Source organism: Mastigoproctus giganteus, chromosome 2 (assembly GCF_048544385.1).
Source record: "Mastigoproctus giganteus isolate SK-2022 chromosome 2, ASM4854438v1, whole genome shotgun sequence".
Lineage (NCBI taxonomy): Eukaryota > Metazoa > Arthropoda > Arachnida > Uropygi > Thelyphonidae > Mastigoproctus > Mastigoproctus giganteus.
Window position 1 is genome coordinate 31,088,114 of NC_143576.1, and position 20,986 is coordinate 31,109,099.

Below are 20,986 nucleotides of genomic sequence, written 5' to 3' on the forward strand. Positions count from 1 at the left end.
ACTGTCTATATTCCTTATCCGGGTACCTCAGACCAGATTTCTAAGATCCCGCGTGAGTACCGCATGAAACGCGTACAGCTCCCTGGTAGGAGCTTACGATCTCTGGTCTCGAGCGTAAAAACACCCATTGTCCCCCCTGTTACGCAGCGGAATTGTATACCACATAACTTGCCACGATTGCAGCAGTTGCTATATAGGGGAAGAACTCCAGACGTCTTCAGGACCGCCTCGCGGAACACGATAGGTCGATCTGCCTGGGTGACACTGAGCACTCCGCAATTGTGGAGCATTGTTGGTCAACTCGTCATGACCTCAACCCCAGACGCGATTGTGAGGTGATCGACCAATCTCGACAATACCGTCACCGCCTATGGTTAGAATCGTTAAATATATCCAGCTGTCCAAAAGTCTTAAATCGCTGCAGAGGTACAAGTCTACACCCTATTTTAGAGTCAATAGTTTTGAAGCACAACAAACATTGGCAGCAATCCCATACACGCGCCGTGCACCAACAATGAGTGCCCGATCTAGTGATTGAATGTCTGTACAGTCTTGCGTACATATGCGCGCTCTCCAAGTCATCTGAGCATGCACAGCCTATTTAGTATTTATTCTATTCCTAACGTTTATATTATGTTTGCATTTCTGTATGTATGTACTTTTACTTGTTGAGGAAGGGGTACGTCACCCTGAAAGCTTCTTGTATTAATCTTAACTTATTAAATTTATCTTGGTTACTGCATCCACTGGCCCTTCTGTATTATTCTTCACTTAATGTTAATATTATTAGGCATAAACTTAAACATTATGAAAGTTACCGAAGATTGATATTAACTCGCTTTTAAAATTTGAATTTATACTGTTTTCCAGTATTTAAAGGGTTCGTATTAGGTTTAGAATATCAGAGTTTTTAAGCACAAAATCGGAATTATAAGCACAGTTAACAGACATTTAAAACTTATTTTATTTCTTGCAGAATTTCGATCAACAAGCATTTGTTCTAAGTGGATGGCTCAAGATGGTAAGTTTTACAGGTTGCCTCTTGTCAACAAACTTTTCCCTGTTTCTTAAATTATTTTGTTTCTTGCCTTAATTAAAGAGAAATTATGCGAAGTATCAATAAAAAAGGAGGGCAAAACACGTCGGAATATCGTCTTATGTTCTAAATTGAAAAAAAAAAAAAAAAAAAACCCTGCAACTTGGGCAGTTTCTTAAACAAGAATTTTTCCCATAGTAATTTTTAGTAATAATCCATATTTTATTCTTACTGCTTTGTTGAAAATATATAGCTCCCGTTTCCATTTCATTTATAGTACAAAGAGTGAAATTCTTAGTAGTTTAAAAAAGTAAGGTAACGTAAGCAGCAGCCATTATCAATGGCTGCTGCCATTGATAATGGCAGGCAGCAGCATATGAGAGAAATGGATGAACCATAATCTGCCACGCTGGTCCAGTGCGGGTTGGCTGATTGACCATATTTAATAAGCACGAAGCCCAATCTACTCAAAGAGCGTGTGCTACTGATTCTCGCTCTGACTACTTGGTTAGAGAGGCTTGATAGGACAAAAATATCTAGGGAAATTAAATAAAATGTAAAAAAAAAAAAAAATGCCTGAAAAAAAAAAAAAAAAAAAAATATATATATATATATATAAACTGTGTAAGAAAAAAGAGAAAAAGAATAATGAAGAAAAAAATATTATATATATAAAGAAATAAGCCAATAATATACATTAGATATACACATGATTGTAAAAGATTACGTAGTCGTATATCGCGAGAAGGCGCTTCCGTAGCCAGGTGGGAAGGAGCAGCAGTACATAGCACACGCTTCTTGATTAGACCGGGGTTCGAGCCCGTGACTACCAAATACGGAGGATGCGGAAATGTCAGGGAATGACCACCGCATATCCCGAAGCAATATGGCCTTAGTTGCTAATGCTCCTAAAAACAAAACAAAATAACAACAACACTACTACTACTCGCAACGATCAATCGGAAGGGGTACGAGATTGTAAAGATTGGTCAATTTAACAATAATTACTCATTTATGCATATATAATACACTAAATTCTATAATGATTTTTTCTCTGTATAGTTAGTTTGGGAGAGTTTCAGCCTCCTACTTTGGACAGAAAGTCCATTTTGAAAAATTCTACAAAAGTAATTAGCATGGATTCAAAGCTGAAAAGAGAAAATCCTACCTGGTGCCTTCCTTGCTGATGCATAGAACTGTATATATTACCACCATATTCATGATTAAAGAAACAGAAAGTTTCATTAAGGAATTATGCCTTATCGCTTCGTAATATTAGTTATTATAAGCTTTTGACCTTCAGCAAAGTCAATTAAACGCATTAAAGCAGACGATCCACGCACTTTCTACAGATAATGAACTCCAAGAAATTTAGTTTTCAACTTCATAGAGAATTGTAAATATATATTTTTTCTTAAAATATAAATATGTCTAAGAGCTGAACAAATGCAGTCAATAAATAAAAGCAACATAAAACGCACCAGCAGTAAAATCAAATAACTGAGTTTTTCAACGCCCAAAATTCCGAACTTAATTCTACATTCCGTTACGTCACAACAAGCAAACGCCAGAAGCGTCAACAGCGGACGAAACTTCAAACACGTTAAAGAAACAATTTCCAAAATTTCGGTTATGTGTAACAAATTTATTACTAAAAACAAGGTATGAGAAGTTATATCCTTTGTATGCTTCTGTGTTTCTCTATATAGCATAATTAATAAAAAGAGCACATCTAATATACATTAAACGGTCACTTTATTAAGTACATACCTAATAGCTAGTAGCTTCTCCTTTAGACCTCAGAACAGCTTGGATTCCTCATGGCATGGAATCAACGAGGTACGCTTTCGTGGAACACTTTTATCCTGTTGGAAGAACCTTTCAACTGAAGCCATAAAATAAAGCACCTGGTTGAAACCCATTTCCTGCTTTCGGGGAAAAAAAAAAAAGTTTCAACAGCAAATGCATGATGTTTGTTTGACCACCGTTTCATTTTTACTGAATATTGGAGTGAACTCTACCCTAGAACACAAGCCGCAACGCCCTCACTGGAAAAGAAAAGGCGTCACTTTTAAAACATGTAAATTAAATAAATTTTCTGTTTATACCCAGGGACGACCAAACGGGTCAGAGGAGTTCACAAGATAGAGAGAATACAAGAAACAGAACCGTATTCAGTAGTCACGAGCTTGAACCCCGGTCACTCAAGGCACGTGTAACTTATGCACCCGCGCACCTGAACACTAGGCTAAGGCGGCCTGGCAGTAATTGTTTTTGCTCCAACTTGTACAAAGATGAAAGGTGCAGAACAAAACTAAAGAAAATGATAATAAATAGGCAGAACAGTAAAGCAATATATAGTACACCAAAAACAATTAATACAGAGGGGTGTATGCTAAAACAGTTCTTTTCATCATGTCATTTATCCCCCACACACAAAATCATGTGCTTAGCATTAGCATTAGCATTAGTAGAGGCATATGATTCAAGACAGCAAGCTAATGCAGCATCAGCCAAAAAAAAAAAAAAACTTCAACTTCACCCCTCCGTTCGTTCGAAATACCTGTCCAGCTGAGCCTTAAATTTATTTAGGCTATCAACTTCCACAACAAGGGATGGAAGTCTGTTCCACCAACCAACTACCCGCTGGCTAAAGACAAATTTCCGCACATCTATCCTACATCTGTCTTTCCTCAATTTGAATTTATGCCCTCTCAGGTGATTATTCTGAGCAAGAGGCAGAATCCCATCAACATTTAGCATGCTCAAACCATTCAAGCCTTTATACACCTCTATCAGATCACCTCGCCGGTGCCTAGTCTCCAGACACTGTAATTTGCAAAACTTAAGCCTTTCTTCATAAGAGCAACCCTTTGTTCCATTCACTAATCTTGTTGCCCTTCTCTGTAGCTCTTCCAGCAGCTCTACATCCTTCTTGAAATGAGGCCTCCACACTTTGGGTACTGTATATAGTACCCAAGGTGTGGCCTGACCATTGCTTTATACAAGGAAATAATCACCTCCTTATCCCTACTAGAAAACTTCCTCTTCATTGATGAGACACCATGAGCTACTCTTGCAGCCAGTCTGCACTACTCAGAGAACTTCATATCTGCCTGCACAATTACTCCCAGGTCCTTTTCATTCTCTACCACTGTCAGTGTAGTACCACAGAGTTGATACGTTGCTCTGGGGTTGCTGTTTCCCATATGTAGTACTTTACATTTGTCAATGTTAAACTTCATTTGCCACGTCTTAGCCCATCTGCTCAAACTTTCCAGATCCTGTTGCAGCAGCATAGCGTCAGTAGTGTCCTTCACAACCTTGCCAACCTTTGTATCGTCTGGAAACTTGGACATTAAGCTTGATATACCATCATCAATATTATTTATAAATACAGACAACAATAATGGACCCAACACTGAACCCTGAGGGACTGCACTAATAACAATAGTCCCCGATGAGCAGTGTCCATTGATTACCATTCTCCAATGCCTCCAATGCCACACAGCTCCAATTTGTGCAGCAGTCATCCATGTGCAACAGTATCAAAAGCCTTTCTAAGATCCAAATATATAATATCAAAGTTATTCCCTGCATCCAGTTTTTTTTGTGATTGCATCAAAGTATGCAATTAAATTGGTCAGGCAAGACTTCCCCTGAACAAAACCATGCTGTGTCCGAGATATAACTGAAGTCTTGTCTTGATGATCCTGCAGTGCTTCTTTAACCAGTGCTTCCATCAATTTTCCTGAAACAGAAGTTTAAACTCACAGGTCTATAATTACTTGTATCAGCCATTGACCTCCTTTGTGAATTGGGGTCACATTTGCACATCTCCAGTCCATGGGTACCTCCCCTGAGTCCAAGCAAGCTCTCATAATTATGGCTGAGGGTTTGCTTACTTCTTTGCTGCCTCCTTTAATATAACTGGATAGATCCCATCCACCCCAGGTGCCTTTCTTGTGTTTATCTTCAACAATTTATCCTCCACTTTACTCTCAGTTATTACAGGATTATCTAGCTTACTGCCAGAGTTGAATACACCTCTGGCCTTCCCCTTGATGAATAACTCCTCACGTGTGAATGTCGATGTAAAATATTCATTTAGTTTGTAAGCTACCTGAGCAGGATCATCAACAGTTGAACCATCGATATCAAGTGGACAAATCTGATTCATCCCCTTCCTTATAGAGTTTACATAAGTAAAGAACTCTTTACTGTTTTTTTTTGCATCCCTTGCCAAAGATTTCTCGTAATCTGCCTTCGCCTACCTAACCTTCTTTGTAACTTGGTTACAGATCAACTTATATCTATCATAGGCTTCTGTATCCTGTGTTAATTTATTATGTATCCCATGCATTTTTCTTCTCTGCTATATGTCTCATTAGTTCATCTGACATTCATTTAGGCCTAAACCTTGAACAATATATCTTAGTTGGTATGTAAAGCCTAGTAGTTTCCAAGATTAATTCTTTGAATGCTTCCCATTTTGAATTTTCTGTTGGTAACATTAGTTGGTCCCACTGTATAGAATTTAAATACTGTCTCAGACCTCCAAAGTCGCCTTTACGAAAGCAAAAACACTTCCCTTTACCCTTAATGGTAGTTACTTCTGTGAGTAAATCCCACTTCGACACACTTTAATCACTGCCACCTAGTGGTTCCTTTATCTGCAGATCATTAATGCATGAAGAATCACTACTGATAATCAGATCAAGAGTATTACTCCCTCTAATTGCCTCCCGAACATGCTGATTTAGAAAACAATCATCCAATAAATCCACAAAAGCCTTGCTAGTGTGTGAGTGACCTTCCTACAAATTCCAGTCAGTATCTGGGAAATTAAAATCCCCCAATATAAGACTCTCTGATTTACTGGCCCACTCTATTTCCATGTACAGTTTCTTATTATACTCATCAGAGTCGTTAGGCCTATAGCACACTCCTACTCTCAATTTTGATTCCTCAATGCTTATGTCACACCAAACTGACTCGACACTGCACTGTCCAGCGTTGTCGACTGGCTTCACTTCCTTGGTTTTATGTGTTTCTTAACTAATAGCATAACCCCTCCTTCCTTCCTATCCTGTCTATCCTTTCTGTAGACGTTGTACTCCCCAAATTCCAGTTCTGCATTCCTTATATCTGTGTGACTCCACGTCTCTGATATCCCAACAATATCAACCTTTGATGCTTTGAGCAATACCTCAAATTCATCAAATTTATTTACCAAACTCCTAGCATTGGTGTACACGCAAGTATACATGCACCTGTTCTTTTTTTTTTAGCTACAAAACCCATGTGTTTACTTGTACCGCAATGACTCCCAGCAGTCTCTGAAATATCCTGCATCTTGTTTTCCAGGCCTCTGCTCATTCCAATAGAAGCAGTGCAAGAATCACTTTTACCTCTGCCAGTGGCTACTGTTAATTTATTGGTCCTTGTATCCCTCCAAGCTAGCAGTTTTCCGGCCGACCTTACACTGCCTCGATAGCATCAGCAAATATTCTTGCACCCTTTCTATTTAAGTGTATCCCATCCCTGTAGAAGCAGTCCCTTTTGGTTATTTAGATTTAGTATTAATAAGGCCAAATGATGCAACGAGGCGGACTCTTTCTACATCAACCAAAAATAACAAAATAATAAATAAAAATAAATAAATAAATATAAAAAATATATATATTCATAATGTTCCCGTTCCCACAAGGTAACCATACAATTTTGCTCTAAATTTACGCAGAGTCACTACGTCTACCACTTTGGGAGGCAACGTATTCCTGTGTTCAAAAACCCGCTGCCCATGGTGGTGAATTTTATAAAATCCAGTTTTTTAGTATTACCTGAGATTTTATATTTGTGCTCTCTGGTTCTCTTTCTCACCTACGAGAGAAGCAGTAACCAAGGAACGAAAATAAAAATCTCAGAAAGTAACTAGTTAGTAGTTATTCACATTTCAAATTAACAGAAATTTCACTAAACCCAGGAAGAAAACTAAACTTATCAGAAAAGACACGCAATTATCGAAGAGTTGGCAAATATGGATAAAGGTAAAACTATCTTGATTTTTTTTTTTTTTTTTTTTTTTTTTTTGATTAGGAAGTTGTTGGCGCATCGGCTTCTGTGGCCATACTGCACCTCCCAAGGTTTTTGCAGTACTTTGATCCAAGCCCGAGGCGGGAATCGAACCCGCGACCTTTGGGTTGCCGGGCAGGTACTTTACCCACTCGGCTAGCCCGGTCGGCTATCTTGATTTAATCATTTCAGAGAGAGAGAGAGAGAGAGAGAGAGAGAGAGAGAGAGAGAGAGAGAGAGAGAGAGAGATTAAATAATAAAGGATGCAGCATGTGATGCAAGAAAGCAAGCTTATGAGCTTATGTAGGTAACATCTAAAGGAATGTGAATCGCATATGAACCCATAACCGGAAACGTCACGGGAAAGTAGTAGTAGCAGAGGTACAAGAAGCAGAAATGACACGAGACAGTAATTAGTGGCAAACATTTATTTGACATAATATTAACAATGGAGTACGAGATGGATGCATTTCATTATGTTACAACAGATGCTCGAAGGTTCCAACATGAGACGCGATGCATGCGTGACACCGACGCAGCATGGATTGGTTGGCGGACACAGTCGAACACACCTGGAGTTTCTTTGATTTCTTTGACAGTAGCAGCAGCGCAGACAAGTTTCGCCACGAGATCCATTTCCGTCTCCACATGCGATTCATACCCGATAGATTTGAGGGCCCCCACAGAAAGAAATCAAGGCTCGATAAATCAGGTGAGCGTGGGGGCCAGGCAACGGGTCCACCACGGCCAATCCATCGACGCCCAAAATGCCTCTTCAAATGGTCACGAACACACCTTCCATAATGGGCAGGCGCTCCGCCATGTTGAAACCAAATGTTGCATCTCACATTTGCTGGAACATCGTCAAGTAACCCTGGTAGAAGTTATTCAAGAAAGATCCGATATTTAGCGGAGTTCATGCGGGATGGTAACAGGTATGGGCCGACTAAGCAGTCACCGCCCATACCTGCCCACACATTTATTGCGAAGCGATGTTGTGCCGCATGGGGGCACACACCGTGTGGGCCCTCTGCTAATCAATACACTAGGTGCATGTCTACCAGCTCACAGTTTGTATATCGATGTATGCTCATCGTGCGGCGACTACTGCTTGAATGAGTAAACCACGAATTTTCCCTCTCCTCTCGCGAACTGATGAACAGCGCTGTGTACCGACTTACGGTGACGTTTACGGTTATGGGTTCTTATGCTATTCACATTCCTTTAGATGTTACCTCCCTCCCATAAATGTTTGTACCAATATTTTTGAGACACCCTGTATATATGATTCCAACAATTGAACAGTGTGTTTTCATTTTCTTTTGCAGGCATGGCATGATGAGTTCCTTAAATGGAACCCCCAAAATTATGGAAATATAGAATCACTGCATTTACGACCTCAGGAAATCTGGTTACCGGATTTGTCTCACTATGACGGGTAATAGTTTTTTTTTTTATCCTTTTTTACCAGTTTCTTTTTTCATTATTTTCGTTTTTTTTCAGTGAGCATAAAATACTCAAATCCCCTTCTTCTTCTAAACGGCAGGAAGATGAGAGTTAAAAATGAACTTAAAAGTAATAAGAATTATTGTTTTACACTTGCTAAAAATAGGGATGCCCGTGTGTGTTGTGTTTGTGCATGTGATGAATTTCACAAAAGCATTTGTTACATACCGATATTAGTGGAAAATGATGCAAGGAACCAAACTTATACATCAGCAAAATAATAATAAATAAAATAACCACCTCATTGCTCATGCCTTCTAATAATTTGTCTAACTCTACTTTAAATTTATTCAAACTAATTATTTCCAAAACAAAAGGTGGTCTATTCCAATAATCAATTATTCTCTGGCTGAAGGCAAATTTCCGAACATCTGTCCTGCAACCATCCATTTCCAGTTTAAATCTACGTGTCTCGATGTGTGCGGTGTCCGATAAAGAATGAGGATGCTATCAGCATTCAGTTTACCTATCCAGTTTAAAGCCTTGAGCACTTCATTTAGGTCTACATGAAGATGCTTAGTTTCCAGAAGCTGACTAATTGGCTAGCTTTATTGCCCTTTAGAAGGAATTTTCTAATGTAAATGTATTATTTAAGATGCGATTACCCATTGCCATATATAACAAAATAATCTCTTTGACCCTGCAGGCAAAGTTCCTGCATATCATTTACAGAACCCAATAAGCTGTCTGCACTACTCAGAGAACTTTATATCAGAGTAAACCTCAATTGCCATTGAGGTTTAATCCATCTGTCTAATTTATCCAGTTCTTATTGGAGTAGCAACTTGATTACTTTCATTAGTCACCCTGACCACCATCATTAGCAAAATTAGACATTAAACTTAAAATACCAATATGAATATTATTAATATTAAAAATAGTAAGGGTCCAACACCAATGCCCGTGGAACTCACTGAAATTAGTCTATGAATAGAAATAGTCGTTAATAACCGTAACCATTGTCTATCTCCTACCTTAATCATCCCTTTATCTATAGCAGGAACTTATTCCCATTGCCGCACTGCTTTAATTTATACTGTAATTGTTCATGTAAAAGAGTATCAAAAGCTTTACTGGAATCTAAGTGTATGATGTAAAAAGGAATTTTTTGCAACAAATTCTTGTGACAACCACATAGTCATGATCTTCCCTTAACAAATCCATACTGTGATTACCGTATAAGTCCAATCCTATTGAGATGATCTTGCATTATTTAAATACTAACTTCATTATTTTCCGCTAGCAGAGAAATCAAACTTAGATGTATTCAATTACTCGCTACAATTGTTGAAACTCTTATGTGAATCGGAGAGACATTCGCATATCTCCAACTTGCATGGCCATTACATGAGCCTGAGGATGTTTTCTTTATTACAGTCAAAGATTTACTTAACCCCACTCCTTTTTTTTGTTTGTTTCTTCCTCTAATATAACTGGATATATTCTATCAGTCCCAGAGGTGTTATTTAATTTTTCTTCAAAACGAAATTAATACTACCTTTAAGTCTGGTCCAAGGATTTATAGACGTTAAGTAGCAAACACCGCTAGGTACAAAAAGACTATATCCTACTTGTACAAAAATTAAAAAAAAATAATAAATAAAAATAAATAAATAAATAAAATAATAATAAATAATAAAATAAATAAAAATTTCGGATACGATACAATCCTAAGACTTCCTAGGTATGCCATCAATATATAATATTAAAATTTCTGTGGGAACAGGAATTAAAATTTTTTAAAAAATTCCAAAAATACAATGTGAAATTGTCAATTGTGCTGAAAAAGGCTATGCACATGAGTATGCAATGTAACTGCAGTTCAATAAATTGTAGCATCTGGAAATTAGACATCTGCAAGAAAACCTAATTGAAGTGTTTAAGACTTGAAAAGAGCTGAGTAAACGAAACGTTGGTGGCATTTTTACTTTTGCTGAAGCGGCCCACAATGGGACATAAATTTAAACTGAAAAATGATTGCAAAAGAGATGGACGGCAATTTGCCTTTTGCCAAAGAGTTACTGATTTTTGAAATTAACTTCCACCTAGGGTGGTGAAGTTAGGAAGTTTGAATACATTTAAGGAGGGATTGGATAAATTATTTGTGGTGGTAAGCAAATTGTGGGGGTTTGGTTTTTTCTGCTGAGTGTTCAGAATGACAAAAAAACACTAATTATTGAATAATATTAGATAAAAATTATTTATTTTTATATTTACTATTTCACTCAGCCTTTTATTAATATTTCCCTTTTTTCTTTTTCTTTTTATCTATCCTTTTTATTTCACTTATTTCTTTTTTGTTAGTTCCCCTTTATTACAACCTCCTCACTTGCGCATCTGACTAGTACCTACTCAGAAAATTTCAGGTTTGGGGGAACAGCTCTTGGTATATATATATATATATATATATAATTTTAATTCCTTTTTTTTTCTTGGCTGAGTGTTCAGAGTAACAAAAAACACACCAAATATTAGATAAAAATTGTTTATTTTTTTTATCTGAAGAACATTATCAGAAGAACTGATAATGTTCTTCTTCTTACGCTTCAACTCAGATAACTTTCAAAAGTCTGTTAACATTTCTCTTTCCATTACAAATCAATTTCTTACTCCAATAATTTGATTAATCTTCTATACTTTTAATTTTTGTATAAATTGTTATCCCCTTTTTCAACACATTATAATTTGCAACTTTCTCTAATCCAGGTAATCATACCACTGCCAATTTCTACAATTAAATACTTGAACATTTGAAGGCTACCGTCATCTATCTATTCCCTCTAATTCCCTTCCAAAATTCATTAATCATTCACCTATTAAGACAATTATTAACGAGGTATTACTCACTTCCCTATTCCCTTCCAAAATTATTTATATATCTATTAACTTACTCTGACTAATGTCCTTCAGTTCATACCTTTCTCTACTTATCATTAAAATATAGTACTACTTATACATGTGTCACAGTGTTTAGTCAAAAGTTCTGCTAAATCGGTTATCGGGGTGTCTATAATCTTTTGTGTGATGGTGAGAATACTTAAGTAAAACAAATCACTTACTTAGTTAACTTGGCGCGCTTCGCGGTACATCCTTCATCCTTCTCTAAGCGAATACTGGGTCTTTTACATCTGGGACGCATCTCACAATCACTGGGAGAGTTCGACATGAGTTATGGGATTCCACCTTGGGTCTCGGGTACCTTTACTCCTTAAAAGCGATTCATTTCATCTGGTTAAAACGGTTGTTCTCGCTTTTGTTTGGCTCCGGACTTTATCGGCTTCAGTACCATTTATCTCCTGGGTATCAGACATCTCGTTACTTGATAATGGATTTGATTTCTTCTCATCCTTTGTGAGAGATCCTGCAATGAACTAACTTCTACCGTATTCTGCCTCCTCAAATATTTTAATTGCCTTCTGCTCTTTACTGACAATACGTCGGGCTTCCTTTATTGTCCAACAATTTTAATTTTTCTCTACGGCACTTTTCTCCATCCCTTTCACTCCTTCACTCAAAAATACTGGCTGCTACTGACTGACGGATTGACTAACTGACTGACTGACTCACTGCTACATTTTAACTTAACATTTTAACTCTGCTCTACCTAACTCTCTCCTTCCAACCTCTTCACTCCCTCACTCTAAAAAACTCTGTCTGCTTCTGACTGTCCCATATTTACTAACACCGACAATTATCTCAACCTTGTCTCTGACTAACTCATTCTTACTAGCACTGACAAAAATCTCAACTATGTCTCTGACTAACTCATTCTTACTAGCACCGACAAAAATCTCAACTATGTCTCTGACTCCAACCCCTTCACTCCTTTTTTGTTCATCTTCTCCCACATCTAACTCCCGAGTTCACCACGCCTATTCTCTGCAGCTCACTCCAATCTTATACTCATCCTCGGATTTTTCTCCGTTCATTTATTAGAAAACCCTTACTCAGCCTGTCTTGTAGCACGTGTTTCAATACTCTCCCTTTTACTATTCTACCAGATCTGCTCCCATACGGCGTGCCCTTTGATATTTGCCGATTATCCCAAATAAAAACACTCCTCTCTCATCTAACGCCTTTGACCCTGTAACGTTTTAATAACACGAAACTCACATCTAGTGACCACAGCATTTATTTAAGGAAACTTAAATGCTGGTCAAGAAACCACTTCCTGTTTGCGCCTGACGGTATCCTGTTTGAAGTAACCTTCCCTACTAAGTTCGACACCGCATAAATCTTAATTCGTCTGTTTGTGCTTGGACCCATGCTGCTTTACAGTAGTTTTCTTCGTTTATTCCCCGCTTATAACGGAAGTTAATGGCTCGGACCCTGCCTTTATTTCTTATTACCCATTAAATTTATATTTCATACTGAATAATTCTTATTATTGAAATCAGACGATATTACTATCTTATTCAACTAGCAACAAGAATTCCTATTCCTTAATTAATAACATCAACTTCTTATTACTTTTATTCTGTAAGATTTTGTATCTTACAAAATGAAGTGGGCAAAAGTTTATTTATTTTTATTATATTATTATTATTATTTTATTTATTTATTTTAATAATTAATTAATTAATTAATTTTATTTATTTAATTAATTAATTGATTAATTTTATTTATTTAATTAATTAATTAATTTATTTATTTATTTTATTTTATTTTTTGGCTTTTACTATATAAGCTTGCTCTTTTGTCCCATTTTGCCAATAGTAATACATTTTAATAAAATATATCTCTGGAGTCTGATATCAGCTGATCCTCTACTATTTTTTAAAACTAAGTAAAGATTTCCACTGTTTAGCTGGCAGTTATTTATATTATTTTCTCTTCGCAGATTTCACCCCAACCGGATTTTTAGCAGTGAAGACTACATCCACACCATCGTTTATAGTAATGGGAGCGTCTTATATGTTCCTGCTATTGAATTTAATAGTATGTGCAATATCGTGGATGTAAACAACGCTGATGTTGAACATAAATGCAATATAACGATCGGATCTTGGACATACAATGAAAAAGAAATTAACATTGTTAAAATGGGGGAAAGAGTGAGTCTCGAAGACATCCGAAATACAAACCCTAACTGGTTGATAACAACAGCTACGGTTAAAAGAGAATCAAAAAAATATCCCTGTTGCATAGAACCTTATCCTAAACTCACGTATACTTTTACCATTCACCGCAGACTCCATCAATATCAATGACTGAACAGGATGTTGCTAATACCAAGAGGTAAGTCTGAAACAATTCTTAATTAATTCATAATTAATCTGTAAAAATTCTTAATTAATTCATAATGAATCCGTAACATTCGTTTCCTGTGCAGATGATTCAAATTTTTTTATTACCTCTGAAGAGAAAGCAACTGCGCTTCAATGTAATGAGGTGGCAGACAACACAACAAAGAAGCTTGAAGGAAACTGCATTGGTCTGAAATTAGATGAAGAGAAAACCGCACAAAAATGACCTTTATCAACAAAAAGAATAAAAATGAAATCGCAGTTTTTGTGTTAATGGCACCATAATACATGGTGTCCGTAAATTATATTTCTGATTTTGATATTTTTTTATTGAGTATTACTTCAAGTTACACTCATGAAACTCATACCAGCTGAAAGATCAATTCAATAAGTTTTATGAAGGTACATAAAGTCATTGGTAAAGTTGAATGCGGGCACCATGAGTAACTCGAACGATATCATAGCGATATTCAATCTCCTGCCACACACTGTCCTTCATTACGCGATTAATTTTACCAAAGGCCTCTGTGATCCGTGCATCAGAAATTGTTTCTTCTATGGATCTGATCACAGCACTTTCGTAATCAACTTGGAATTTTCTTGGTTGAAACGTTGTCCCGATTTGCAATGCTTTCTGTTGAATCAATCGGAACATGCAATTATAAGTTGATTTTGACTTATCTGGAAGAAGAATACAGTATAAAGAAATTGTATAAAGAAACATTTGGCTTCTATGCATACTACACAAGAACTTCGGATTGAGGGTAAAAACTTGGCACGGTCTGATGATAGGTATCGTAAGCTCCTGAACCAGCCGGCACACTGACCATAAATTATAATGTTAATATTATAATATAATAATAACCTTAACAATTATTATCGCCTGCTGTAAAGAGCAAACGTCATGCTAATGTTTGACTGCTATTTGAACGAATTCTTAGGTCGATAAACGCAGTGAAGGGATTGAAGTATGCAATTATATGCTTGCTTAGGAAATTGACAGTAGCACTTCGCTTACCTTATATTTGGGACACGATTAGGGCAGGTCATTATTATGGCATGTGCGATTATGGCAAGCATTCATTAGGGAGTATGCTATTATGGTAAGCGTTAATTCGGGAAATGTGCAATTAAGGTAAGCGTTCATTAGGGCAAGTCACTATTACAGCAAGTGACCATTAATGCTTCTGAGATTAGGGTATATGAATCAGGGCAAGTGAGACTAAACTAACAGGTCCACCTTCATAGATGGATGATGTCGAAGAGAAATAATAATTATACTGCATCGAGTGTGGCGCAAAATAAATTCGCTCGCGTTCAGGCCTTAGGCACAGGAGTCGGTTAGAAAAGTCGGAGATAGTCTCCAGAGGAAGATGGTGGAGTAAATGGCGCTGTCCCCCGTATGGTTACCACAAGAGAAGGACAAGACCACCCAGCCCCACGAACTGGAAGTGCTTCCTGTGCAGCTACGCTAGTGATCACCCAGGAAGGAAGGAAATGCCAAACATGACATGGAGCATCGAAATGAATACGTATATTATGCGAGCATACTAAGAAATAACCAAGCTAGAGGCCAATATGACAAGGTACATGTTGAGACTACATACCAAATGGTAGGAACGACTCACGGATATTCAGGTGACCAAACAGCGAATAGGGGACAAGAGAAGGACCACCATCACGAGGAACCTGATATCTTCTGCAATCTTTGAAAAAATCAAGCAGGACGTGAGCGATCAACTACAAAGAAGAAAGAAAGAATACGGTCAACACGGCAAAGAAGGTATATGGACAACACAGAACCAGAGGAGGAAGGGCAAGAAGAATAACAAACCAGAGCAGCTGAAGTGGAAAGAGACGTGGTGATGATATCCCTAGTAGATGAGTGGAAGAAGGCTCTAACAGAAATCGAAAGAATGGACCTTACAAAGACTCATGTCATACCAAAGCAGACACCAAATACAATCCTGTGAAGAGACACAGACCACCTCAATCGGCAAATAATCCCACTACCTCGACATGGGTTAGTATTCGGATAGGCTAAGCCAGCCAATCCAGACCAGATCTTGTGATCACGTGATCAGCAGTTCCAGACAACGGCCTTTGTTCTCAACAAATGAGAAAGAAGCAATGGCCACCTCCAGATAACATAATTATTGAAGACAAAAACATTTCCCAAAAATACTGAAAAAATTTTAGACACATCGTTCTAAAAAACATATGACGCAAAATCGGAAATCCTAAAGAGTTACTAGGCACAATAAACTACCTAAAACTAGTCAAAACTAATATATCATCAAGTTGGAAATTCCAATGCAGAACAACGGCCGAAACCTATATGCCGCTGGCTTGCTGTCCTCCGTTGGAGTTGACAGCACAAGACGAAAATTAAAAACTGCTATATCTCAAAAACACCTTAGAAGTTCGGCACAAAATAATATCTGCAGACTCACCGTCACCTAGGGATCTTGGATATCATGAAATAAATACAATATAGGGGAATTACACTACTTTTAAAAACACATAGAAACGGAGCACCAAATTACACGTCCATACCCTCGATCTTCTCTGCTTTCACGTCCGCTGACAGAGGAATGGCCAATGTTACCGCAAGAACTTATCAACAACATTGTTCTAAGTATGGACAGGTGGTGCAAAGCCTGCATCGACATTAGGGGTGGCCATATCTCCTACTGAGGACCACCTCTTCCCTTCGTTTCATCTTTGGCAGTGATGCATCTGTATCATGGCAGCCAGTGCTATGTTGCCATTTTTGAATAAAGTCTCTTTGTACCGTTTTGTTTCCGTTGTTGCGTCGGTGTTGTATCCTTCATCATTTCTGCACCTCACGAGGTTCGTTTGGTATGCTTTTTCCCATATCCGGGCCACTCCTATAGGAGCTACAGGTGAAAACTTGACTGGTCCTTAAATTTTGTACAGCAATCTATTTTAATGTAACAGGCGGATCGGATAAGCAGCATAGGAACAGAATGACACTCTACTTAATATATCCTCGGAAAATAACACAGAAGTTATACTAGTGTAATTATTATTCGGATACCATACTTACAGGCAGATATGAAGTTCTCTGAGCAGTGCAGACGGGCTGCAAGAGTAGCTCATGGAGTATTGTCAATGATATACAGGAATTTTTCCAGCAGGGATAAGGAGGTGATTATTCCCTTGTATAAGGCAATGGTCAGGCCACACCTAGAGTACTGTATACAGGTCTGGAGGCCTCATTTCAAGAAGGATGTAGAGCTGCTGGAACGAGTACAGAGAAGGGCAACAAGATTAGTTAATGGAACAAAGGGGTGCTCTTACGAAGAAAGGCTTAAGTTTTGCAAATTACAGTGTCTGGAGACTAGGCACCAGTGAGGTGATCTGATAGAGGTGTATAAAGCCTTGAATGGTTTGATCATGCTCAATGCTGATGGGATTATTCCTCTAGCTCAGAATAATCACCTGAGAGGGCATAAATTCAAACTGAGGAAAGACAGATGGAGGATAGACGTGCGGAAATTTGCCTTTAGCCAGCGGGTGGTTGGTTGGTGGAACAGACTTCCATCCCTTGTGGTGGAGGTTGATAGCCTAAATAAGTTTAAGGCTAAGCTGGACAGGTATTTTGAACGAACAGAGGGGTGAGTGGAAGTGGTTTTTTTTTTTTTTTTTTTTTTTTTTGGCTGATGCTGCATAAGCTTACCTTCTTGCATCAAATGCCTCTACTAATGCTAATGCTAATGCTAATGCTTACTGGAAGAGTGACGAACTTGTTTATCCCGAATGTGGCCTTCCTTAATGATAAAAAAGTTCGCAATTGGTTTACACCTAGTTTACAGTCGTCATTTTTGTTAACAGGACACTGGTCAATGAATGAGAAATTATATGTCTTAGGACTAAGAATGGTCAATGAATGAGAAATTATATGTCTTAGGACTAAGAATGGTCAATGAATGAGAAATTATATGTCTTAGGACTAAGTAACACGGACCTTTGATTTTGCGGGGCCAGGAACGCTGGCAGCACATGCTATATGATTGTCGAATATATGAAAATGCCAGGACAGCGATATGTAAAATTCTTGGCAGTATAGCTCCAGGACAAGAAGCTATATTTTTAACAGATCGTAATAAGTTTCAAGTGTTTCAGCAATTTGCTAAAGAAGCGTTTGAACTAAGGAAAAGTACGATTCCAGTGATACGCGGTTGGTAAAATTCATCTAGCTGGAAGCATTGATGTGTGTTTTGATGCTGTCGTTTTTAACGGTTTCATAATTGTTTGTCTTTTTTTTTTTTTTTTGTCTCATACTCTGAAACCATAGGTGTCCCATCTACTGGAACTGGCCCACTTTCCCGTGGTGTGGACGAGTACCCAGAATCATCTGTCTAGGTGACCGATGCTTCTGGGCAGCCAAGCGGCCAGAAAATTACAACAGAACACACACACAAACCTACACCAACACATTTGTGACCCTTTTACAGTGGTTCTGTTCTGCACAATGATACGAGGTGGAATTGAACTGGCGTTCTAGGAGCCGCTCCGTAAATAAACACATGTCATTGCTATTCGTCTGCGCGGGTATCACAGTGGTATCGCCACCGTCCTCTCCACACCGGATGGAAAAGACCTAGATTCAAATTCTGTCGATGACGCGAGGAAATGGGCTCTTCACTCCGTGGCTAAGTTAGTCGGTCTCAGGCGTAGATAGCAAGGTTCCCCCGGTTTTTTGTCCAGCAAAACAGGCAAATGGACCATAGAACACAAGCAATTTACGAACCTAATACCCAATGCATGGCAGATGAATTTAATTATTCAGGTGGCCTAAAAAAAGGAGTTGTCATTATTATTCAAGTTTAACCTGTATTATGCGTATACTAGAGTATCTTCACTGGCCAATTTTCATACTGTGTAGGCCAAAAAACCTGGACAGTCCACAGAGAAACCCTACGTCTGAGATGGACTAACTACAGGTCCAATTCAAAAGGCTTTTAGAAGTTCCTCCAATGGTCAAGGGGACTCAACTGAGACCTCTCCGAATAAGTGACGTGGCGAAACCACTATACACTCAATGAGAACAATTTATGGGTTAACAGTAGAACTACTGCCTGTATAAAAGACAAAAATACAAGACATTTTACATGCCAGTGATAACAATTTAAAAATTTTAAAGGGCAACCTACTATTTTCTGGTACTGTATAAGTGACGATACCTTCTGGTATTAACCAAAGAGAGAATGATAAGCGGTATACCATACCTATGTTCACTTTACCGCTCCTATGCCTCCTTACTATCCAATATTTTGATTAAACTGTTTAAGAAAGAAATCACCAAGATGACCTGTTAAGAATTAAAATAATGCTGCCGAATTTTTCCCAAACTGTTTTTCTTAACATTGCTAAGAAAAATGTGGAAGCAATTCTGCAATTTGTAACTGATTATGCAAATTGCTTGGCCTGGATTTTTTTTTTTTTTTTTTTGTTTTGTCTAATAACTTTGTTATTAGACAAAAATATCTAAACTAAACAAGATCCAGTGAGTATTATTCAATAGCTGTAATGGTTATAATTATCACTTTTTTTTTTTTTTTTTATTCTATAATATATTTTCATTTTTGTATTCCTTTATTTAACGTTTTCTGGATTTGAATCTTTGTCTTCCTACAGTTAAGTTAACTGATTGATAATATTAATTGAAGCAAAAATAAAATTACAAAATTAACAAAATCAAAAAAAAAAAATAAAAATAAATAAATAAAAATTGTTTGATGTTTTTGTACACTTTGAATTATACTCAGTAAATCACAATTTATATATTGTTTTATTTTATTATTTATTATTATTATTATTTGTTTCTTTTAAATAGGCCAGCAATTAACGTCAAATACAAACAAGATGAGAGGTCTATGTGTATCTTTACTTGGAGAAAAAAACTGTCCTAATTTCTATTCGTACTTCCTAATAAGTAGTCAGAATCTCAGCAGTTATGTTTTGATTTCTCCTTATTTTATTCTGTTCAAATGTACCTATTTTAGAAATATTTGAAATAAATTCTTCTTGCATTCATAAAAAACAAGTTGTTCTCGATTCTTAAAGTAAAACAAATTTTTATTGTATTTTACAGAAATCATCACAGTAAAAGATGTATATATATATAAAAAAACAAAGAACAGAACAGATTGATTTTTTTTTTTTTTTTTTTTTTACGTAAATCCCTAGCACGAGAGGTATTGGAACCTATAGAACTTAGTACCGTGCTTGGGTTGGAGGTTGAGAAGACGAAAGAAGATATTTGAGAAGAAGAAGAAGTTTGTGGACTTGAACTTCTGTAGACTGTAATTTTCGGGAAATACGTATGAAGGAAGGTTGTTCCAGAAAACGGCAAGTGAATGAATGAATAAATGAGGAAGATGAAAAGTTGGTTCTGTGGGTTTGAAGTTGGACAGTAAATGGATGTTGGCTGGTGGCGGCACGTGTTCGGACTGTTTTGAAAGAGAGAGAGCGAGAATTATAGAAGCCATTATCAGAACAGTGCCCGTGGAAGTATCTGTAAAAGAGGCATGCAACAGAAACAGTACGTCTATGAGATATCGAGTGGAGATGAATCATTAATTAACCTAACTGCCCTCTTCTGAATGGAATCAAGAAGCCTGAGAGAGGTTTTGGGGGCACCACCCCAGATGTGGGAACAATATTCCATGACAGGGCGGATTTGCGATTTATACAGAGTGAGCAGCTGTTTGGAAGAAAACTAACGCCGAGAGCGAAAGAGAAAACCAAGTTTTTTAGATGCAGAGAAAGCAATAATTGTAATGTACTTGTACCAAGAGAAATTAGAAGTCAGGGTAATCCCCAAAATGGGGGGGGGGGGTCTGCTGACGAGGCTAGTGGGAGCCAGACGTGTTCAAAGCCACTAAGTGCATTTTTCTTATTTTTTGATTTGAAATTTAAATTTAGTAGTCTAGCATTATTTTGTGATTTTCTGATTAATCTGGTGTATTTATTCTTTACTCGGCCTTGTAATTGCATAACAGTATCGGTAAGGGTATCAAATCCACGTGTTACAAGTTGCAACTCCGCTGAACGAGAAGTTTTTTAGCCATATTTAGCCGCTTTATTGAATATT

At 37.5% G+C, this 20,986-nt stretch overlaps 1 protein-coding gene across 1 annotated transcript in view; it reads left to right on the forward strand.

Moving 5' to 3' along the window:
• The window catches only part of LOC150089252 (neuronal acetylcholine receptor subunit alpha-2-like), a 41,956-nt gene extending 22,023 nt beyond the window's left edge, over positions 1-19,933 (forward strand). The window contains exons 3-6 of the mRNA XM_090388547.1: positions 977-1,021; positions 8,440-8,549; positions 13,458-13,855; positions 19,727-19,933. Coding sequence (XP_090244673.1) covers positions 977-1,021; positions 8,440-8,549; positions 13,458-13,827 — 525 coding nt within the window. The 3' untranslated portion in view covers positions 13,828-13,855; positions 19,727-19,933. The remainder of the gene's footprint in view (positions 1-976; positions 1,022-8,439; positions 8,550-13,457; positions 13,856-19,726) is intronic.
• The last annotated feature ends 1,053 nt before the right edge of the window (positions 19,934-20,986 follow it).